The 25,341-nt window shown below is 38.0% G+C and overlaps 1 protein-coding gene across 1 annotated transcript in view; it reads right to left on the reverse strand.

Moving 5' to 3' along the window:
• Positions 1-18,639: 18,639 nt before the first annotated feature.
• LOC126094484 (DDB1- and CUL4-associated factor 12 homolog) overlaps positions 18,640-25,341 on the reverse strand; it is a 79,419-nt gene continuing 72,717 nt past the window's right edge. Inside the window, exon 7 of the mRNA XM_049908879.1 lies at positions 18,640-19,331. Coding sequence (XP_049764836.1) covers positions 19,176-19,331 — 156 coding nt within the window. The 3' untranslated portion in view covers positions 18,640-19,175. The remainder of the gene's footprint in view (positions 19,332-25,341) is intronic.

Here is a 25,341-nt window from a genome sequence, read left to right on the forward strand (position 1 = left end):
GGTTTCTACCTGTTGTTCTTGAATTTGCACCACAAATGTCTTATGACACACTTTTTAAAACTTTTGCTCAGTTTGACAAGTTACCCCACAATATGACACTGTATGACATAATAGAAAGAATGTAACCAAAGTATGCAAGTGTGTGTGTGTGTGTGTGTGTGTGTGTGTGTGTGTAATTCTCACTGCAAATACAGACTTGGCTCTGAGCACTATGGGACTCAACTGCTGAGGTCATTTGTCCCCTAGAACTTAGAACTAGTTAAACCTAACTAACCTAAGGACATCACAAACATCCATGCCCGAGGCAGGATTCGAACCCGCGACCGTAGCGGTCTTGCGGTTCCAGACTGCAGCGCCTTTAACCGCACGGCCACTTCGGCCGGCTAATACAGACTTGTTTGAGCACTTCAGCAATTCTGTGTTATGCCATTCCCAACTGAATTCATTATCGAACTGTAATCCCAGATATTTCAATCTGCATGTACTTTATATATTATATACATACTGGAAGGAAATTTCTTATAGCTTCTGAACTGCATAAAGTGGGTCTTATAAAAATGTAATGTCAGTCAATTACCTTTAGCCCATATATTAATGTCAGTGAAAATTTGACTAGCAGCTATTTCTAAATCTGTACCCAACTTCCTCCTTATTGCAATGTTTACATCATCTGCAAACAAACAAACAATTATTGACAAAATAATTTAATTGGATAGATAAAAAATCTACTCACCAAGCGGCGGCAGAAAACACACACAAAAGATGGTTGTAATTCGCAAGCTTTCAGAGCCAGTGGATCCTTCTTCAGGCAGAAGGGTTGAAGGGGAAGGAAGAGGGGTAAAGGAAAAGGACTCGAGAGGTCTAGGAAAAGGAGTAGATTTCAGGAAAGTCACCCAGAACTGTGGGTCAGGGGAGACTTAACACGCAGGATGAGAAGGAGAGATTGATGGTTGGGACTGCACTGGACAAGATTTGAAATCCTGGGAGCTTAAAGGTGGAAGACAGTGTAATATGCAGACAGAGATTAATGTTTAAACATCATGCATGAGTTAATAAGAGTGAATCTCTGTCTGCATATTACCCTGTCTTCCACTTTTAAGCTCTCAGGTTTTCAAATCTTGTCCAATGTAGTCCCCAACAATCAGTCTTCTCAACCCATGTGGTAAGTCTCCCCTGACCCATTGTTCTGGGTAACTTTCCCAAAATCTACCTTTTTCCCAGACCTCTCAAGTCCTTTTCCTTCAACTGTCTTCCTCCTCCTCCAACCCATTTGTCTGAAGGAGGAGCCATTGGCTCCAAAAACTTGCCAATTACAACTGTGTTTTATGTGTGTTTCTGCCGCCGCTTGGTTTGTTTCCTGTTAGATAAGACTAAAACCAGCACTGCCGGTGACAGTACAAAATTCTAATTTACTTAAGAGAATGCTCTGATCCACACAGTCAAAGGCTTTTGACAGGTCACAGAACATGCCAGTAGCCTCTAATTAGTTATCTGATGAATTAAGTACATTTTCAATGTACATGTAAATTGCTTTCTTTATATCAGAATTCTTAAGAAATCCAAACTGTAACTTGAACAATATGTTATTTGCAGTCAGATGCTTAAGGAAATGCTTGAACACAACCTTTTCAAATATTTTTGAAACAGCTGGCACAAGTGAAACTAGTCAATAGTTTGATGGTATCAATTTTTCCCCTTTCTAATAAAGACGCTTAACTTCAGCATCTTTTAGCCAGTCTGGAAATGTTCCAATGACAAGATTGATTATACAAATAACTTAACATACAACTCAACTCACATGAGCACTGTTTGATTAACTTCATTGATATCTTGTCATAACTGCTAGGATACTTTGATTTTAAGGATTTTATGATGGATGCTACTTCTCTGGGAGATGTGAGTGTCAATCCCATTTTACTGAAGTTAGTTGTAAAAACTGGTCTCAGATACTCCATTAGACTGTTTACCAAACCTGATAACCCCAAGCCGTCAGCAACAGAAACAAAGTACTTGTTTAGGAGGTTTGCAACACTACATGCACTTGTTACCAATGTCTCATTTATTTTTAGAAATATCTGTTCCTCTTTCTTTTTGGCCCCACCTGTCTCTGTCTTCACTATGTTGTTGTTGTTGTTGTTGTGGTCTTCAGTCCGGAGACTGGTTTGATGCAGCCAGTCTACATTTTATATCCTCTCTACTTCGACCATCATCAGTTATTTTGCTCCCCAAATAGCAAAACTCCTTTACTACTTTAAGTGTCTCATTTCCTAATCTAATACCCTCAGCATCACCCGACTTAATTCGACTACATTCCATTATCCTTGTTTTGCTTTTGTTGATGTTCATCTTATATCCTCGTTTCAAGACACTATCCATTCCATTCAGCTGCTCTTCCAAGTCCTTTGCTGTCTCTGACAGAATTACAATGTCATCGGCGAACCTCAAAGTTTTTATTTCTTCTCCATGGATTTTAATACTCCCTTCCCAACCACTGCTTCCCTTTCATGCCCCTCAACTCTTATAACTGCCATTTGGTTTCTATACAAATTGTAAATAGCTTTTTGCTCCCTATATTTTACCCCTGCCACCTTCAGAATTTGAAAGAGAGTATTCCAGTCAATATTGTCAAAAGCTTTCTCTAAGTCTACAAATGCTAGAAACGTAGGTTTGCCTTTCCTTAATCTTTCTTCTAAGATAAGTCATAGGGTCAGTATTGCCTCACGTGTTCCAATATTGCTACGGAATCCAAACTGATCTTCCCCTAGGTCGGCTTCTACTAGTTTTTCCATTCGTCTGTAAAGAATTTGTGTTAGTATTTTGCAGCCGTGACTTATTAAACTGATAGTTTGGTAATTTTCACATCCGTCAACATCTGCTTTCTTTGGGACTGGAATTATTATATTCTTCTTGAAGTCTGAGGGTATTTCGCCTGTCTCATACATCTTGCTCACCAGATGGTACTGTTTTGTCAGGACTGGCTCTCCCAAGGCCGTCAGTAGTTCTAATGGAATGTTGTCTACTCCCGGGGCCGTGTTTCGACTCAGGTCTTTCAGTGCTCTGTCAAACTCTTCACGCAGTATACTATCTCCCATTTCATCTTCATCTACATCCTCTTCCATTTCCATAATATTGTCCTCAAGTAAATTGCCCTTTTATAGACCCTCTATCTTGTATAGACCCCTTTATCTGAGCTCTTGATATTCATGCAAGTGGTTCTCTTTTCTCCAAAGGTGTCTTTAATTTTCCTGTAGACAGTATCTATCTTACCCCTAGTGAGATAAGCCTCTATATCCTTGCATTTATCCTCTAGCCATCCCTGCTTAGCCATTTTGCACTTCCAGTCGATCTCATTTTTGAGACATTTGTATTCCTTTTTGCCTGCTTCATTTACTGCATTTTCATATTTTCTCCTTTCATCAATTAAATTCAATATTTCTTCTGTTACCCAAGGATTTCTACTAGCCCTCGTCTTCTTACCTACTTGATCCTCTGCTGCCTTCACTATTTCATCCCTCAAAGGCACCCATTCTTCTTCTACTGTATTTCTTTCCGCCATTCCTACCATTTATTCCCTTACGCTCTCCCTGAAACTCTGTACAACCTCTGGTTTAGTCAGTTTATCGAGATCCCTTATCCTTAAATTCCCACCTTTTTGATGTTTCTTCAGTTTTAATCTACAGTTCATAACCAATAGATTGTGGTCAGAGTCCACAGCTGCCCCTGGAAATGTCTTGCAATTTAAAACTTGGTTCCTAAATCTCTGTCTTACCATTATATAATCTATCTGATATCTTCTAATATCTCCAGGATTCTTCCATGTATACAACCATCTTTTATGATTCTTGTACCAAGTGTTAGCTATGATTAAGTTGTGCTCTGTGCAAAATTCTACCAGGCGGCTTCCTCTTTCATTTCTTACCCCCAACCCACATTCACCTACTACGTTTCCTTCTCTCCCTTTTCCTACTACCGAATTCCAGTCACCCATGACTATTAAATTTTCGTCTCCCTTCACTATCTGAATAATTTCTTTTATTTCATTATACATTTCCTCAATTTCTTCATCATCTGCAGAGCTAGTTGGCATATAAACTTGTACTACTGTAGTAGGCGTGGGCTTCGTGGCTCCCTTTTCCTACTACCGAATTCCAGTCACCCATGATTATTAAATTTTCGTCTCCCTTCACTATCTGAATAATTTCTTTTATTTCGTTATACATTTCTTCAATTTCTTCATCATCTGCAGAGCTAGTTGGCATATAAACTTGTACTACTGTAGTAGGCGTGGGCTTTGTGTCTATCTTGGCCACTATAATGCGTTCACTATGCTGTTTGTAGTAGCTTACCCGCATTCATATTTTTTTATTCATTATTAAACCTACTCCTGCTTTACCCCTCTTTGACTTTGTATTTATAACCCTGTATTCACCTGACCAAAAGTCTTGTTCCTCCAGCCACCGAACTTCACTAATTCCCACAATATCTAACTTCACTATATCTCATATAGTTTTTATTTGTTGCCTGATGTAATTATTTTTCTCATAATAAAACTGCTTACATTTCTGGATTACTTGCTTCAATATTTTGCAGTATTCTTTTTAATTTATTACAATGCCGAAATCAGAGCTACTCCTAGATAGTAGATACAGTCTCCATTTTGTCCCTCACGATAACATTATTCCTTGTGTATTCCATGGTTTGTTTTAGACTTCTCTTGAGTTATCTTTAGGGGAAAACAGTTTTCAAAAGAGAAAGTAACTTATAATGCTTTGTATTTTCCATTTGAATCAGAAATATTGCAAACATATATTCAGTTCAAGTCTTTCAGCAGTCTCCTAAAATACTCAATTTTTGACTGATGTGTTACGTTCTGTACTCAGGTTTTATAGATCTTATATCCTGACAAGTTTCCATGTCATTATCAGATAGCCCACTTACTATTGGTTTGGTGATATGACTGTTTTCCTTTGATGATCTACAAAGACATTATCAATAGCGGTCTCCGAGCATTTACATGCCTTAGTTGCAAAGTTCACAGTAGTAGGAGTTAAATTGAGTGACAGTGCTACTGATAGCAATAATTGTTCACTGACAGAGCTATTCAATAAATCTACATTAAAATCAGCAGCAACCACTATATATATATATATATATATATATATATATATATATATATATATATATATATATATATTTTTATATATGGGACAACAGAGTTTCAGATTTTTTATGAAGAGGTACAGTTTCCTATAGTGCTTTGTATATACTTATTATTATAAAGGACTTATTATGAAGTACTACTTCTGTTGCACAAGCTTCTGCTCGAAGGAAAATTTATTAATATCAATATTCTTGAAATTAAAACAGTTTCTGACAAATTTAGGGGTCACATTATGTTCAGAGACACAGATTTATCAACTGGTTTGCTCAACTCTATTTCGTCAACACGAATAGCAACCCATTAAGCTTACCCCTCAGCCCTCAGATATTCTGATGTAATAAGAATAAATTATTTCATGCACAGGCTGAATTACAACTGGAAGAACCTACTTTTTCTGTCAGTTTTTGAATATCTCCACTTCCAATCATGAGCTGTTTACATGATTTATGTGGATTAAAATTTACTTTCTGGCTGCCTGTTTTATGAGTATAAATGTCATTTTCGACCTGTCTATCACTATTCTTTGTTTCTGCCCTACCTACCATATAAAAATTGCTATTCTGACACTTGTAAGCACTGGTACTACACGATTTGTAATAGTGCCCCCTCTTAAATTATTTGCTACTGGCCCAGACAGTTTTCCTTCCCTTTCCTATTGAGGTGAAGACCATGCCTAGAATAGTCCCACTTCTTGATAGAGCCAAGAGGAACTACACCAATTTGAGACCCCATACCTTATCCAAGCAGCTGTTCCACCTCAAAACTAACTCTCCTAACAGACGAGTTTAAATGAGGCTGGTCATGATGCCTCAGAACAGATACAAGCCAAACACCAGTATGTCTCATTGCTGATGCTATCATTACCAGGTCACCTTCAATTGAATAATTAGGGTCCTTGTCTATACTGTTGCACACACCACCCACGATTACCACGGTGTCTTTCTTTGTGAAGTCTTCACAAAGTGAACCTACATCTTCGATTACCTGACCCAGACTTGCACTAAGTTTAAAAATCTTGTGACCTGGTAACCTGACCCTAGTTCATCCTGCAACAGTTGGCCCATACCTCTAGCACAGAACTATCTAACAACATAACTTTCTTCTTATTCTTCTTCACAACTTTTTCTGTTTCTTACTTCTAAAACAGTTATTGAAAGTTTGTTGTGTCCTGTCTACTCCTACATTTACTTGTCGCCCATCAGTTTCCAACTGTGACAATAGATCAAACCTGTTTTCTACATTAACAACAAAACTGCCTGAGAAAGTCCTATTCCTACTTCTTCTGTAACCTGTTGTCACTTCCCACCTCCCTTTTTCCTTCTCCCCCCTCAATGTTTCCTGATATTGCTTTGCCTAATGTAGTTCCTGTGGTGTCACCGCCAGACACCACACTTGCTTGGTGGTAGCCTTTAAATCGGCCGCGGTCCGTTAGTATACGTCGGACTCGCGTGTCGCCACTATCAGTGATTGCACACCGAGCGCCGCCACACGGCAGGTCTTAGGTCTAGAGAGACTCCCTAGCATTCACCCCAGTTGTACAGCTGACTTTGCTAGCGATGGTTCACTGTTTACATACGCTCTCATTTGCCGAGACGACAGTTTAGCATAGCCTTCAGCTACATCATTTGCTACGACCTAGCAAGGCGCCGTATTCAGTTACTATTCTGAACAGATAATATTGTGAATCCTGTACCATCAAGAGCGACGTTCATCATTAATGGATTAAAGTATGAAACTAATTACGTCCGCTTTCTGAATTCTAATTCTTTGTCATGTTCCAGACCTCACGTCAGTATAGTTCTTCCCTCCTCACGCCAGCCTGCATGAGCTAAAACGCGTGCATTTCGGCCTCCAGTTGTAACACTGTGTTGGCTCTTCTGCCAACACAATAGTTCCTTTTGTTCCTATCTCTGTAGCAAATCCTACACAACCAATGAGCCTTGTTTATTTCCCCTTATTCCCACACTGCTACAGTCACCCACATGAAAGCAATTGCAACTCCCTGACACAACATCCCGGAACTAACAATCCTGTGGCAAGTCATATACTTTTCACTCATAGCAAACAAATTTTAACTTTAGTCTAAATCAAACAAGAATAACTTTGTAGACTACTCAATTAATACTCAAAACTTCCAAAGAAATAGAAATGATTAAATCTGTCTTGTTTATGTGACAAAACAAAAGTAAACAAAGAACTGAGTCTACACTATATGAACTTTTCACTTATTTCTGAACTTTTCACTTTGGCTACTTACTACAGAATCAAATGGATAGCATGTAAGAATACATTAAACAACACAAACTGTAATTTATTGAAATAATCATGTGACTTACAGTATATGATAACATAAACAAAACCCAGTCCAAAATTCGCACCTAAGAAATGTTTTATTTTTCTGAAAAATACATGAATAAATGTGAAACCTTCAATTGCCAGCTTACAATAAGTACTGATTTACTTATTTATGATATAATATTGCCTTAATTAAGTGTCATTGCTCAATTACCCACTTATCTTTATGAGAGCTTTGAATGTACATGAATCATCGACCAAAGATCCTACACCTTTTTTAAAAACATGGTGTGATCTGTTACAGATGGCTAATCTTCTGATGTGGCCTGCAGTAAGCATTTTGCATTAGTTCTTGGTCTCCAGTCTACACAATTTATACCCTGTTAGGCTGGAATTCTGGGTTGTTCTCCAATTTGTTTATATGGAATGTATGTGGAATTGTGAACCACAACACATTTATCATTACATTTGTACTAAATTTCAAGAAATGTCATGAATCAGAGATATAACATCCATATTCTGATTTACCACTAGTCCACACCCCAAGCCCCAATACATCCTAAATTCTTGATACTACAGAAGCTTAATCATAACATTCTGACAAAGTCATTAAAGGTAGGCTGCTCTACATTATTCTTATGCCTCAGATGGCATTATTTCAACATATTTGTTAGCAACACCTGGCGAAAGTTTTCAAAGCAACTTTTTATCTTGTCAACTGTGACCAAGTTTGACAAAATGTATTTTAAAAAACCAGTTTGTTAAGCCACCAGTGAGTAAATTACAAGTTGCAACTTCACTTATTTACTGAAGAATATGGCTGTGGCACTAGAGGTCTAGATGAGTGCAGGCTGATATTTTAAGGTAGCTAGCAATGTAACTCTTTCATGATGTAAATATTACTGTAACTATGGCCTATAGATTAACTGTAAAGACTATTTTAGTGAATAAGTATCTTGTTACGGACAAAGATGTTGAGCAATGACAGTCACTTTTACTGGTACCTATCCATAGATTGAATTACAACTTAGTGTAGAAATCTGTTTCTCTCACAAGATAAAAGAAATCTACAGGTTGAATCGAACAATGGAAACTCCAATTGGAATATCAACAAGGTAGGGAAAGATAGGTTGTTACTTACTGTAAACGTAACACACTAACTTGCATACAGGCAAAATTAACAGGCACTTACACATAAGCTTTCGGCCTTAGCCTTCATCAAAGAAAGAGAAACATACACCATTCATTCGTACAAAAAGCACATCTCAAGCACATAATGTCTGCCAAATAGGGCAGCTCAGGCCAAAATGCATTCTGGCCAGAGCTGCTGAGATGTGCGTGAGATGTGCTTCCTTGTGTAAATAAATGGTGTGCGTATCGCTTTTCTGATGAAGGCTGAGGCCAAAAGCTTATGTGTAAGTATCTTTTAATTGTGCCTGCCCGCAACTTAGCATTCTTTATGGTAAATACAAATCTGTCTTTTTCGTAGATTCACAATCTACAGACTCGCTAGTCATCAACCAAATGAAGGCTCTCCTTTTACTTTGACACTGACTTTGACACTGAAAGAATCCCTGCTACAGAATCAGTTTTCTCCCTTTTTACTTTTGAATTGTGTCTAAAAGTTTCTATCATTACTGCCCTTTATATTTAAAGAATGACTGCCACTTTCACTTTCTGAATACCCCTCCAATTAACCACCTCCAACATATGCCAACCTACCAGATTTGTTGGTGCATGCTTTTAGTGTGCTTAATTAATTTTCGAGTATGATAACTATTCCTGTCACACTTTTTTCTTTTCTACCGGGGGGAGGAACAGGATTGTTGTATGTTCCCTCCCCTCTTTTGGAGCACCAATATTTATTAACTAATTGTACGCAGCTAGAAGTACACATAGCTATAGTTAACATAAAGACTCTTGGAGCATTTGTCCCAAGTGGTTCAACTGCCAAACTCATACATTACAAACCTATTTGGAATTATGACACTTGGAGTGCTTTAAAGTCCCTGTTAAGAAAGCCAACCTGACAAGATGTTAATTTATGATATTTTTTTTTTTTTCAAATAATCTGACACTATTGCATTCCATATTTACATAACTCTGTTACAAGACACACACAAATGTTCTTATAAAGACAGGACACAGTTTGGTCCCTTAGGAATTCACACACATATTTTGAAAGACAGGACAATCAATTAGGACTTCCTTACATTGAACACAGTGTTACCTTTAACAAAAATATAGTGCACGTATTACTAATGCATCTATAACCAACAGAGAAATATGGTGTGTCTGGAAAGTCCAGTAAAAACGTCTAGAACTTACTAAGGGGTCTAACAATGAGTACACAATATTCTGAATACTAACATATATTTGGAACATACCATTTCCATTCTACAGCCATTTCAAATCATAAGTTTAACTCAACCACTTCCATTTAAGGAATTTAGTTAGACATGATTAAGCATATTAGTTTCTAATAATCAAACTCAATTAATTACCAATTCCAAGGGGAAAAATAAATAAATTTATCCATTTATCACTTTATGCAGTGCTGCTGAAACCAAATGTAGAATTCAGTGTGTGGTGCATAATTGGATGACCCACAGCCTATACCCTTTTTAGGTGGTAGAGATGTGGTAGCTGCTCACGCAGAACTTCTCAGACAGTGCTGACACTTAACACCTGTAGCAAGCACAATTGTTCTTTTTCTTGTTGATGAGTTCTCTTCACTTTCAGGAGTGCTGCATTTCCTTGGAACACAAGAAAGGTATGTTTCTCAGACCCATTGTATATGTTTGGCAAAAAGTTTTTGCAATGGATTTTCATGCTGCAGACAACCCTTACACAGCTGAAAAGCAGATATTCCGTTATCTCGAACTCTGCTATACACGAAGGTCATGTCTGTGTATTTGGCAAACATGTACTTATGAATGCTTATTGAAGGTGCAAATCTGAGTGACATCAGATGAAGAGTAGACATTGTTGAACCTCATAAACATTATACAGAATAAACAAACCATTCGCTATGCAACAAACACCCACCATACGTACAAACACCATGCGTCAGCAGGTGATCGTCTGCCCCAGTACCCTTCATCTTGTCTGGCCTGCTCCATATCATAACATGCAAATCCAAGACATTGCTCTTTTCTCAGCAGAAGTAGCTGAATTAAATACCCTATTTGAAATAGTTGTAGAACAGAAATTATATGTTGCAATAGATGGCTTCACATTCATAATGTTGTGTGTACCAGTCCCCTGTATGAATCCTAGAAGTTTGTAACTAGTATTTCTGTACACCTTGTATACTTGACAGGAGAAAACATAAATATCTATATAAGATTTGGGAGTTTCATATGTTAACTCAGAAATGAAGAATAAATTCTACAAGGTTCTTCAGGTAAAACGTTACAGTGGCAATACAAGCTGAAAACAGGCAGAAGTACAGAAAACTACTGGGCACTAACACAGTCTGGCAAAGTGAATGGAAAATGATCCTGTGTACAGTACAGGTCATGTACATTACTAACATAGCACTTAACAGTAAAACCAACATTGACCCCATAACTTCATTTCACCTATGGCATTCTGCCAGCCTACCAAAAGGATGGTGGTTCCATCCTGCTGGAATCACAATCAACATGAACTGTTAGAATAGCCATAGTTAAAGGGAAATCCATTGACAACCGTGCCACAGCAACATATCATAAAAATGATCACTGGAATATGCAAATGATTTTCTACAAGGATATGATCAATGGTGCAGAATGTTGGATACCAAGAGACTGACAAGTGTATTTTGTAAAAGTCACTCTTGTCTCTGCACACTATAAGCCAAATGAGGCAAGAACTGGTCTTGGCTGGGGTGGAGAGATGAACAGCAGTAAGGGAGAGTATTTGGACATATCATACCTGTTTTGGAATGTGTGTGTGTGTGTGTGTGTGTGTGTGTGTGTGTGTGTGTGTGCAGGATATGTGTTTGCCAGCTATGAAGGGAAGCAGGACCAAGGTATTGAAGGGGATGGGGACATTAGGAGAACAAGAAAACAGTACATGCATAAAATGATGCCTTTGGACTAAGATAAAGAAGATGTATGGACATGAGGATGTAAATGTTTACTGGCCATTAGAAATGCTACACCACGAAGATGACGTGCTACAGACGCGAAATTTAACCGACAGGAAGAAAATGCTGTGATATGCAAATGATTAACTTTTCAGAGCATTCACACACGGGTGGCGCCGGTGGTGACACCTACAAGGTGCTGACATGAGGAAAGTTTCCAACCGATTTCTCATACACAAACAGCAGTTGACCGGTGTTGCCTGGTGAAACATTGTTGTGATACCTCGTGTAAGGAGAAATGCGAACCATCACGTTTCCCACTTTGATAAAGGTCGGATTGTAGCCTATCGCGACTGCGGTTTATTGTATCGCGACATTATTGCTCGCGTTGGTCGAGATCCAATGACTGTTAGCAGAATATGGAATTGGTGGGTTCAGGAGGGTAATACGGAAAGCCGTGCTGGATCCCAATGGCCTCGTATCACTAGCAGTCGAGATGACAGGCATCTTATCCGCATGGCTGTAACGGATCGTGCAGCCACGTCTCGATCCCTGAGTCAACAGATGGGGACGTTACCAAGACAACAACCATCTGCATGAACAGTTCGACGAAATTTGCAGCAGCATGGACTATCAGCTCGGAGACCATGGCTGCGGTTACCCTTGACGCTGCATCACAGACAGGAGCGCCTGCAATGGTGTACTCAACGACGAACCTGGGTGCACGAATGGCAAAACGTCATTTTTTCGGATGAATCCAGGTTCTGTTTACAGCATCATGATGGTCGCATCCGTGTTCGGCGACATTGCGGTGAACGCACATTGGAAGCGTGTATTCGTCATCGCCATATTGGCGATCACCCGGCGTGATAGTATGGCGTGCCATCGGTTACACTTCACGGTCACCTCTTGTTGGCATTGACGGCACTTTGAACAGTGGACGTTACATTTCAGATGTGTTACGACCCGTGGCTCTACCCTTCATTCGATGCCGGCAAAACCCTACATTTCAGGAGGATAATGCACAACCGTATGTTGCAGGTCCTGTACGGGCCTTTCTGGATACAGAAAATGTTCGACTGCTGCCCTGGCCAGCACATTCTCCAGATCTCTCACCAATTGAAAATGTTGGGTCAATGGTGGCCGAGCAACTGGCTCGTCACAATACGCCAGTCACTATTCTTGATGAACTGTGGTATCGCGTTGAAGCTGCAAGGGCAGCTGTACCTGTATACGTTATCCAAGCTGTGTTTGACTCAATGCCCAGGCGTAACAAGGCCGTTATTACAGTCAGAGGTGGTTGTTCTGGGTACTGATTTCTCAGGATCTATGCACCCAAATTGCGTGAAAATGTAATCATATGTCAGTTCTAGTATAATATATTTGTCCATTGAATACCCGTTTATCATCTGCATATCTTTTTGGTGTAGCAACTTTAATGGCCAGTAGTGTAGGTTTGGGGGTGGGAGTAGAAAGGAAATGGAGGAATGAGAGTAGTAAGGAGGTGGAAGGGGGAATGACCTGTTGGATGATCCTGACTGGCAGAGCCAGTGTGTTTTCATGTATAAAATATATCTTGCAGGGAGAGTTACTGCTAGCACAATTCAGAAAAGTTTAGGCAGTTGGGTAGGGGGAGTGGGGTAGGTTATGATGATACAGGCCACGATGCAGTCATTGATGTGAATCACAATATGCTTAGCTACATGCGCCATACATAGATGGTGTAGTTATCTGCCTGTCACATTTTGTCAGTGGCCACTCATCTGGGTAATTAATTTATTTGTGGTAATAACTACACATAAGCTGTAAATTGGTTGCAGCAAATTTAACAACTGCACGATATGTGCAACACAGGGGATGCTACTTTATGACTAGCCAGCCAAAGTACAAGGTTTGGAAGGGTGTAACAGGTTATCTGTTTTTGGGCAAAATATGGGGATTAGTGTCACCAGACCTTCAACCTTACTGACAGCTGCAATAAGAATGTTTGTTTGCAGGGAAGCTGCCACTCATTTTACAAAAAATGTCACTCTCATACAAGAGGTCTCCACTAGACAGCACATCAGCAGCAATAAGCAGTCCTGCACACTGTTGCTGAAGGTCTTATCAGTTCTCACTTTCCTTGATACTTTCCACTCAATCCCGTATTACCCGCACGTATCATCTTTGCCTTATCTCTCTTTACTCTAGACCCTCCACCTTTTCTCTATACTATTTTTTGACATTTCTCCTAGTTGTTCACTAACCTTAGTGTAAGTGCCTGTCACCGCTGCACATTCCTACATGTTACACACCCACTTTTTGCTGTCTCCCCAACATCCACTTCAGTCAAAACTGCAAGGCACATCTCATAGTTAAAGAATCTGAGGTAGAGCTGCCCCTAAATATATACTAAAAAATACAGGTCTCAATAAAAGATTAAAGAATTTATATTATAAGAACATAAAGACAGTCAACATTCTTGAATTGTTGATAGAGGCTTGTTTTTTGAACAGGTAGTAGCTGGTTAAGCTCTATATAGCAGAGGGCTGTGGACATGGCTTCTACAGAGTAAAGCTCTTATGGGCCTCCCAAAGGCTTAGTTCCTTCAGCGTGGTCATCCTGTGTCACAAGCGGAACTTGGGAGATACCATATTGGATTTTGACCTAATCAACTGTAGCCTGTATTTGGTGGGCTTTATATTATAACTTATGTCCATTTAACCTATGCTGTTTCAAAGCTCAGAACATTGATGATCTGTCAAAGATGTGCGTCATTATTGGTATGATCCGTTGTATGAAAGGACAGGAAAAGTCTTATTGGTGATTAAAGAATTTTTATATGAAAGACTGCTGTTTCAAGGCAACTGCACATTCAAGATCTATCAAAAATGCACCATACTTGGTACAATCTGTTATAATTAAATGTCAATCACATATCGGCAATCAGGGGAGCATACAATATAAGAGAGTGATGTCTTATTAATTAATTTATTTTTTACATGCCTGTCTGTCTACTATACAACAGGTCTTCTACTCAAAGAGTACCAGTCTATTTATTTTCTAATGATACAATAGTGCCACAAGCTGTGGAGCATGCACAGTAGCACAGCAGTTGGCATCACTAGCTGACTTATTGCGAGTCCACAGTTCAAACCTGACCACAGGCAGTTATTTACTAGTTATCATTTCTGGACGTTTCTTGAAATACCTTATGTTTGTATATTCCAAAATATTCTATGTTTGTATAAATAGCTACATTTTCCATTCAGGTCTGTTCTTTTCTGATTGTACGTTGGTGTTTGTAATAAATATGCTTCACTGCTACCTGTTGTACAGATGATTCAGCTTTCAGATTTAGGCCCGATTGTGGTTTTTAGGTAACAACAGAAGCATTATTTTTGCTTATCAACAGCAAAAATGTATTATTCCACTCAATCATCACTACAAAAACGAACACACCTAATAACTGATTTCGTTGAACCCTATTGCAAAAACAAGCATTTTTCTTGCACCACCTTGCACACACGTTCCATTCCACATGATGTACATATCTTCAGTTTTCTTACATTGTCTTTAAGAGAGGGCCAATGAGAAACACTTGCTAGAATGTGTTTACAAGTTTATACAAAAACTAGCATGAGGCATGTACAATTTACAGAAATGTGATGGCTCTATTAATCACACTTTTGAAATGTATACATAATAAATTAGCTACAATGACACCACAATTACTGTAAGATGTTACAAAAGTAGAGCACGTATTTTGCATGGATTAGTAATAAATGAGAAAATTTCATAGGAACAAATGAGTCTGAAGAAAGAATGTTCCTTTCCATAGTAAAAATAGTCTTAATTTCCTTTTTACTGGTACATCAGAGAGTGCTGATTTTACACTAATCATACTCCTTTTCACTACATTCCTTGATTATTGCTTAATTTCTGCCTGAATTCTGCTATTATGATGAAGAATCCACCCAAATATAGACAGAGTGTGTGGTCTGCCAGAATCATGTAATAGTCTTACCTTGATGTTAAGTCACATAACACTAGCAATGGAAAAATTACTGCATCTGCCATTGTAATTTAAGTGGACTGAGTCAAGGAAGGGGCATCTATACAATAATGAAATTAATATTGTCTTAAAAATGCATTCTGAAGATTGATATGAAGTATATCTACTTACTACTATCATTATTATTTAATATGTAACTGGACATATATAAATTCTCCTTTGCACTTGTCTAAATGAACCCAACTTACAATATTTGTTCAGGAAATATAACTGGTAATAGATATACATATATGTTGAACAATTACTGAATACTCATTGTGGACATACTGTAACTATCAAGTTTGCCACAGTTTTCATTGTTCAGTTATTCCACGTGAGCCGCTTTACCCAATTACTTATATTTCCCTAATAAAACATGTGTACTAATTTTTAAAAAAAGATTAGAGGGAAAGAGACTGTTTATAGCTTGTAACAGAATACAGATAAAAAATGGCACAACATTATTGTCTATACTTTCCATTGTTACAGAGAGTCACATAAAGTATAATCAACAAAAATGTTTACACTAATTTGAATGTCACAAGGTGCCACTGTATTCCTGGCATAGGTTTATGTTATTTGGAATTCCTACATAACATTTTAAACCCTTTTTTTTTGTACTATGAGTAAGGATTATTAATATGAAACTACACTATGACAGCTCTTTACGAAGTAAGTATGAATAGCAGACTGTGAAAATAACAAAGTACAGTTCTTCATTCACATATATTTAGTACCACGTCAAATATGAATGCCAGCTGTTACAGTGGTGTGAAAGGATTTGTGCACAAAAGTGATTACACATGAAAGGCATTGTAAGCTATAGTCTTAAAATTGAAATACAAACCTCTCCTACTGGATCAAAATTACTAAATACAAGTAACGTAATTCCAAAATGATTTATATAAAAATGAGTGAAGTAATCATAAAAATATTAACTGGTTCCCTTTTAATTAATTTCTCTGATGAATTGTGCAAAAAGTCTTCTGTGACTGAACCATCAATTCCCACAATTTAAACAACAGTAGAATTAAATCACTTTTCAAACATACATTACAAAACTCCATGGAGTTAGCCTTCATGAATGCGAAGTGATCTTACAAAAAATAAATTAATCTAACATACAATCGTTTCCACAAACAAAGTTTAGTAAACATTATTTTAAAAAACAAAATTGTAGTACTCTTCCGTTCTCTTTTGTACTTTGTATATATAAATTTAGCAGTGGATAATACCTGTTTCGTTTGCACTGCTCTTACCAGTTCAATATTTGACCTAATAGGGCCAAGGTTTATAAGTTTTGCATTTGCAAATTCAGAGACCTATTTCTTACAGTGATTGTACAGACAGCAAGCTAAAAGAACCTTCCAGATGCTTTAATTTTTGGCATCCCATCTTCTGGATTCACAACAGAAAATCTTCAAAGAAATTATAAATGGATCTGAAATACTTTGCAATAACAAATTCTTCAAAAACAACTTCGATCTGCTACATGACATGTATTATGCCTGTCAATTTTAGCATTTACCGAAAATCTTAATGTGTAAGGGTAAAAAGAGGAAAGAAGGGAGATAGGGATTAATGCCTCACTGATGACTAGGTCATTATCTGGGGCTCAAGCTTGGACAATAAGAAAATCTGCCATGTCCTAACACGAACACACTCAGCATTTGACTTAACAGATTTAGAAAAATCATGAAAAACCTACATCTGGGTGAGAATTTTAACTCTGCTCCTCTCAAATGTGATTTTGGTACGTTATCCACTACACCCTCTAACTCAGATCAACTTGACACATTCACTGATTGAAATTGTAATATGTCTGATGGTTCTTCTGGTTAAAAGAGTCAACTTCTCTTTAGTCTTTTACAGACATACTGTTGTGTTTTCCAAAGAAAGATAGTAAAAAGAGATTGCATTTAATGTTGCAGATGTACCTTCCCATAATAATGGTGTATGTAAACTTAAAAGATGGCACTCATAAATATGTGAAAAGGTATCATCTACATCTTTGCTACTCACAAAAGTTCATTTCTTTTGAAGTGATACTGATAATGGACAGTTATATTTGTAGGTACTTGCCACTGTCAGAATCTACAACAGAATGTACTAATAGCTGTTGTTCCTCTGCTGCTGAAAAATGGCACTAACCCAGCATACGGTGGTTTATGAAACACTGAACATAATATAAATATGTAAATTATTTATAAGTACTTTTTTCTTGTCCTGCCATCACTTTTTTCCACATATGGAAGCTTAGATCATACAAAGAAAACTGGGTTTTCTCTTGTACAAAATGATTCTGTCTTATCATTCAACAAGTCTTATTCCAAATACACCAGAATGTTTGTAACTTAGGGATTAATTTTACTTCCACATTAGTAATAAAAATACATTACAATACTGTTTCTTATATTAAACAACTTAAACTGGTCTACTCGATTACTGAAAACCACTCTGTAACTTGCTACAGTACAGTATGAGAGAATAGGGAAAAATTTTTATTTTAAACATGCAATTCAGTATATGATCACTTTTTAAATAAATAACTGTTAAACAGTCAAACTGATTTAAAAATTCTGTTAGACAAGCAGCAATATGAGTTTTTTTAGAATTGTTGAAGATCTTTATGTAGGATGCAGCACAACAATGTCATCTATTTTAGAAGAAATAATCACAATTAAATAACCACAATTTGTGGATATCGTCAGAATAATAAATTTAACTTCAAGTATGTCTACTTAAAGTACAATATAATTGTGCCAACCTCAGCTTATCAGTGAGCTAACAGCATATCTTTTCTGTTGACAAATGAGTTTTCGTTTTCCCCCCTCAGGGCTTATGGAATACTTACTGGAAAGTTAACTATCTGCTCTCATATGGAGTGTTATTACTTCACAAAATAACATGGCGTACGATAATTATATACCAACTGCAGACAATAAAGTGAACAGATTGGTAGGAAAATGGAAACAATCAAGGGAAAACATTTCATCTCTGAGAATAAAAACATGGCAGAATAGCAGATGAAAGATACGCCTATGATAAAGTTATCTTTTCAATACACTATCATTTGCCAATTTGGCTGCCCCTATTCTGAAACCACTATTGACTAAAAATCATTACTACTTCTTGTGTCATTATGATCAGCTATATGACCCCCAACAATGTTACTCTCTTTTCCTTCCATTATTAATCAGTCTATGAAACTGTAAACATTTCAATTTTAAGATAACAAAATTGTAAATGATACACCATAAATAAAACAACACTCTTTCAATACAAAAGTATTGCGACAACAGAATTCCAAAATTAAAAGGAAATACTTTTACAACACAAATAAATATTAAAAAATTCTGAGCTGAAGTAAAAGAACAAAAGATGCACATGCAGATATCTATAGCTCCACAGATTGTATCTCCACAAAAATAAATGAAACTCATCTTTGGTAAATTTCAGTTTATCAGTGCCAATTTCTTGCATATTTATTTCAGGAACTGCGGAGAACAGTCAATGCAAGTGCACTTTACACTCTTCACATGTTGCAGTACACTTATGTCAATTAATTTCCTTCAAAGTCTCATTTATGAACAATAACCTACAATAGCCAAACATCACTGCCACAATCCAGCATAGTTTCCATCTAGATTTGCTGGTAATGGACCACCTGCTGTGAAAAGTCGTGTCCCTGATGGATCATAGCAATGGGTATATATTGCTGGAGTGTACTTGATATTTTGAAAACCATCTACGTACTCATCATCTGGAAACTGAGAGTAGAAAATAATTATTAACAGTTGGTTACAATATCATAATTTGCAGTTTAACATGAAACAATATTTTCATGAAAATTTACAGTTACTAGAAACTGCAATTCCAAGAACAGCAATTACTATTGAAATATTTTTTCTGTGCAGATCATTTCACATCCCCACATACTAGCAGAGCAGAAGTCCTCCAATGTGCTTCCCTCCTTTTCTTACCATGTTTACATATAATCACAAAGTTGATAATAGGTATTATGTCTCACATGTTCTACAACAGCTTACTGTATTTACTCGAATCTAAGCCGCACTCTAATCTAAGCCGCACCTGAAAAATGAGACTCGAAATATAGGGAAAAAAAATTTCCCGAATCTAAGCTGCATGTGAAATTTGAGACTCGAAATTCAAGGGGAGAGAAAAGTTTTAGGCCGCACCTCCAAATCAAAACGAAGTTGGTCCATTGTAATACGAGACAATTTAGGTCGAATGAATGACAATATAGCTACAGTAGTTTGGTTTGAGTCGTACGTTTAGCAGTTAAGCTTTACCAGGTAGCCATTGTTATGCGTCAGGCGCTCCGTCTGTATTCATACGGGTACCCTTCCTTTTTCACGTGCTTCGTCTGGTTTGAATTGATTGCTTGTTTTGCTTTGATCTGATAAGTGCCGTTTTCTTTGTTATAGGTGTTTACGCCACTCTAAGCTGAAAATGCATTACTGTACTGTGTCATGCATTGTTTGTCGCATTCTGATAGTGCGTGTTTACGGCCTGTCGCTGCTCGCGGCACGGCTTGCTTTTGTGCGCGCTACCACCGCTTACAATAAAAAAAGAAAGAGAGGAATCGTCTCATTAGCGAAGCAATGGCAAGAGATTGTTATTTGCTGTTACCTACACTGCTGATTTCTTTGATAATGATCAACAAGAACCAAATAATAGACTGCGTATGATAGAACATGTTCTGAACGAGAGTTAGGCGAAAATTTTTCTCCGTTTGAAAATCTTTGCAGCCGCTTCTTTAGTACATCGAATTCTGCACAGAAATTAGAGTCATCTTAGATTTAAAAATATAGTCAGTTGCCGTGCTTCATTTCTGACTGTATCACTAATAGGCATAAGAATAATATGAATATAAACATGACACGATACGCATATTCTTCCGCGTTTGCTGTTGTCTCACTCTAGTTTCGTAGTTTATTAGGCAGACAGGATTTAAATGAGATAGCAGCAAACACGAAAGAATACATGGCAAAATGTTTATATTCGTATTCTTTCTTATGGTAAAGAGAATACTGCATGTGATTCACATTTCTTCAGGTTCCTATTAGCAACCATCTCTTCTCACAGATAGGAAAAAATTCAGAACGTAGAGTTGGCCACATCGACAAACATCCCAAACAGTCTTGCCAGTCGGATTTTCATAGTACATTGAAATTCTGCTACATTCGAAGATGAACAATACGGAATTTGTATTTACTTCGTTGGATAATGTATGAAAATGCAGTGGTCGAAACTCAGGGCGGAGAAAAAAAGCTCATCTTCCACTATTTTTTTTTTTTTTTTTTTTTTTTTTTTTTTTTTTTTTTTTTTAATTTATTTACTGACGCAGAGGTTTTGGCGCCAGTATTTATCTTTGTGCCTACAAAGCATTCCTGTGTAGCACTACATATATTCGACGGCAGAAGTTGGTTCTGGTGGCACCTACCAACATTTTTCAGAACTTCTGCTTGCTTTGCACTCGATTTAAGCCACAGGCGGTTTTTTGGATTACAAAAAACGGAAAAAAGTGCAGCTTAGATTTGAGTAAATACGGTATGCAACTTCCTCTACAATTTTTGTGTATCTTCACATGATTATACAGTGCTGTATTCTAGTTTTTGGATACCACATTGAGCTGTTGGGTGTAGAAAGATTCATCTGTGTCATAATGGAAAAAAGAGCTAAAATCTGCTTCAAGAACAGTTATAATTGCTAAATTTACCAGTTTACCAGAAGTCGTATTATGTACAACACCAGCTATTCCAAAACTGTTCTGACACACATCAATATACCACCGAAAAAGGAGTAAGCAGTGAAAAGCATTAAAATAACACATAAGATAGCTGTGACTGGGTGATCACAAGAAAACGAAAAATAAGCCAGTCCCTCAGCAATAAACTAAAATCTCCAGCCTAAAAGCTCAGGCTGAAGTCAAGATATAACAGGAAAACATTCGTTACATTATCAGCTAAAATAAAGGCCTATATTTGCTTCTGTGATCACATCGCAATATAAAATGCCCTCAATTAAAATTGTGTAAAGCGATTTTTGCACCACAGGTATCACAGACTAGGGAGATTCTTTGTAAGAATATGAAACCATGTGTTAGGGGACAGTGCCTATTCGGAGGTGGGTCAGGGTTATTTCATCCCATCAGAGTGGCCAGTATGAGGTATGCCACAGCCAGACAGTTGACTTCATCAACCACAGTTTATTGTCCTCAGTTCGAGCCACCCATCCATCCACAGTTGCTTGGGAGTCTGACTCAACAGCAAAATGACAGCTTGCTGTGGAATAGTATATAGTGTCACATCATGTTCCCCTCACACCTCCTTAGCTGCTTGGTATGCTTGCTAGTTTCCTCAGATTCCCAGTTACCCTGGTGCCCAGCAGAATGATACCTGCTTCCCTTGCTGCTAAAGGAGCATGTTATCTTGAACTGTTTGTATAATTTTCTCTGCCGAGTACCTTTTTTGCAAGTAATAAAAGGAAATTTATTATGAACTAAAATACAACTTTACAAGTGTTAGTAATCATAGTGCAGTAGTGTGACAATGTGAGTCGCAGCCTCAAGTCCAATACAGTATGTGGTTACAAATGTATCATGACAAATTTTCAAACATTTAAAAGTTATTATTTAAAAACTGTACTAGAACTTCATAGTGACATTTACCAATCTTTGTAGAATGTTTACAGTAATTGTTCACAGAGCAAGATTCAGTTTTGTAAGCCAGAATGGTAGGCTGATGAAAACATTTGGGAATTACTGTCCCTTGCTGCAAATATACACAATATGAACAAAAAAGTATCATGGACATCGTTAGCACTTCAAATGTTTTTACATATGCTGGTCAAAGTTAAAGTGCTACGAAGATCTTAAATTGCATCACAGGAATTGACTTGAGAAAACTGCAAAATTACAAGGAAGTAGAAAGTCTGGTCCATACTTACCTTCAGGACATGAAATTCCAGAATCCATAACATGTGGGTCCCACTCACTGTGAGGCCAAACTGTCCCTATGTCTTCCCTAAGAAAGGGAATAACTGTTCCAAAAGCTAGTAACAGTTTTTTCCCTGATGTTTGTATGTTTGCGTGTGTATGGGGAGGGGGGGGAGGTATTGGAATTCCATCTCCTGAAGAAAAGTGATGGCTCGCCAATCTGTCTCCTTGTAATTTTACAAAGATCTTACATGGTCAGTTCAGAGAGATGGCTGTTGTGAATTGCACAATGTATTCACATAATATAAACATATGAGAGTCCTGAATAGGGACATCTCTGCTTTCACTCTTACTGATTAATATAAACATGTGAGAGTCCTGAATAGGGACATCTCTGCTTTCACTCTTACTGATTAACTTGAGAAAAATATAACTCATTCATTTCACTGATTGGCTACTATGTGTGTCCACCGATAAACCTGAAAGACCTACATTTAATCACCTTTGACAATCTTTTCAGAAAAATGGCCATGGTAGCAATAGCTAAGGCATCATGGAATAGTAAAATAGGTAACAGAAGGAAGTGTGGTAGGAGGACAAGATAAAAATTATAAAGGGAGACCAAGATTTTACTACAGTAAAACAAAATTCAAGTTGCTATAGGCTGCAGTGCTTATGAAGGGATAGAGCAACTTGCACAAGATAAGACTGGCATGAAGAGTTCTGTCAAGTCAATCTGCGGACTGAAGACCATAACAACAACAATAGCAACACAACTGAAGTAAACACAGCTCATATTTCAGTGTTTGTGACATTGGAGAGTAGTGTTATATGGAAGAAAGCAGCACTCAACTTCTGCTGACTTCCAAAGCTTGTCATTTATCGCTTGACTCCATTTTAATAACAAAATGCAATATTTATAACAGTTCTAAAAAACTAAAAACAGTGTGTCTAGTTGCACATATGCAATGATGTATACAAGGTGGAATCCAAAATTTTCGGGACTGGTGCTGCCATCTGGAAAGTAGTTCTTTGCACCATTGGGTGGTGAGAGCTGCATATCTGATGAGTAAGTGTGCAGAGAGGAATTCAGCTGGGAGGATGTGTTGCATGTCTACAGTGATTTCCATAATACTCTGTGTTTGGTGTGTGGCAATTTTACGTTGCACCCGCGAACAGAACAGCAAGTGTGTATCAAATTATGTGTGAATCTTGGGAAAAGTGCTATGGAGACCCTTGCAATGATTCAACAAGTGTTTGAGGGACAGAGCATGAGTCGTATGCGTGTGTTTGAGTGGCATGCTCGATTCAGGGCTGGCCGTACAGACGTCGAAGATGATGCTCACACTGGAAGAACCATTAGCCACACAACGCCAGACATTGTTGCCAAACTTCAATAATCGGTTCGTGCAGATCAACGTCGAACCATTCAAGACCTTGCGGATGAAGTGGGTATTGGTTATGGGACACGTCAATGAATGTTGACTGATGAATTGGGCACGCATCATGTCACTGCAAAATTTGTGCCAAGGATCTTGACTGCCGATCAGAAGGCACAGCGTGTTGAAGTGTGCACGGACCTTCGTCAGACCGCATCTGATGATCCAACCTTCTTGTCACCAGTGACGAGAGCTGGATTTACGGTTATGACCCAGAGACAAAGTAACAATCATCTCAGTGGAAGAGCCAGTGCTCTCCAAGACCCAAAAAAGCAAGATAGGTGAAGGGCAAAGTGAAGAGCATGATCATCATTTTCTTTGATACCAAGGGAATTGTGCGGAAAGAAATTTGTCCCACCCAACCAAACAGTGAATGCCACGTACTACTGTGACGTTTTGCGACTGCTCCATGACAACGTGTGGCGATCACAGCCCGAACTTTGGCATCAAGGGAACTGGCTGCTGCATCACAGCAATGCGCCCTGTCACACTCCTTGCCACGAGTTATCACAAGTGACGACAGCTGGATGGTGGTTGTACCCCACCCACCGTACTTGCCAGATTTGGCACCTTGCGACTTCGCACTATTCCCAAAACTGTAAATCAAGTTGAAAGGCACTCTAGAGAGGATTCAAGGAGCATCACTGGCTGTGATAAACACCCTCAAAGAATAGGACTTCCAGAAAACATTTGACCAGTGGCAGAAGCGCTAAGACGGGTGTGTACGTGCGGATGGGAACTACTTCGAGGTGATGGTGACCATTAGTCCAAAGGTAAGGTTCTCAACAGATGGCAGCACCAGTCCAGAAAATTTTGGATAGCATCTCATATTCTGATCTTTTTTTGGTTTCACCAATAAAGCTGTTATATTTGTGATGATTTGTCTAAGTTCCAGTGACGATGGGGTTTTTAATCTGAAATGGATACAGTGAAAATAATAAGTAATACAGCGAGGCACTTAAGATTTGTACCTGCAGCCTCTTAAAAAACAGCCTTCACATAAGCATCACTCAGATTTTTGGGTCTGTAAGATTAACTTTTATCTGTCAGTCTCTTTACATTCAGTTTAGAACTTTGTGCACAACCATTTCTTCGGCCTTTCAAAAACATTGCCATTAACTGGACAGGTAGTGCAATGTCCTCAATATGTTACAAGCATCAGTCACAGTCAGAAGAGTGTTCTGTGTAGTTGGGAATCCATTACGTCGGAGCTAAGTGAATTCAAATTAGGGGAAAGAGTGGAAAAACATCGTCCACTCAGTCCAAACATGGATGAAAGTGTGCATTGAGCAATCATGAAAGATAGTCACTGAAGAGGACTGTTACAAAAAATTAGAGGATGACAAATGTAAAAGTCATTGCAGAACTGAACATAATACT

The sequence above is a fragment of the Schistocerca cancellata genome, chromosome 8, assembly GCF_023864275.1.
Source record: "Schistocerca cancellata isolate TAMUIC-IGC-003103 chromosome 8, iqSchCanc2.1, whole genome shotgun sequence".
Taxonomy (NCBI): Eukaryota; Metazoa; Arthropoda; class Insecta; order Orthoptera; family Acrididae; genus Schistocerca; species Schistocerca cancellata.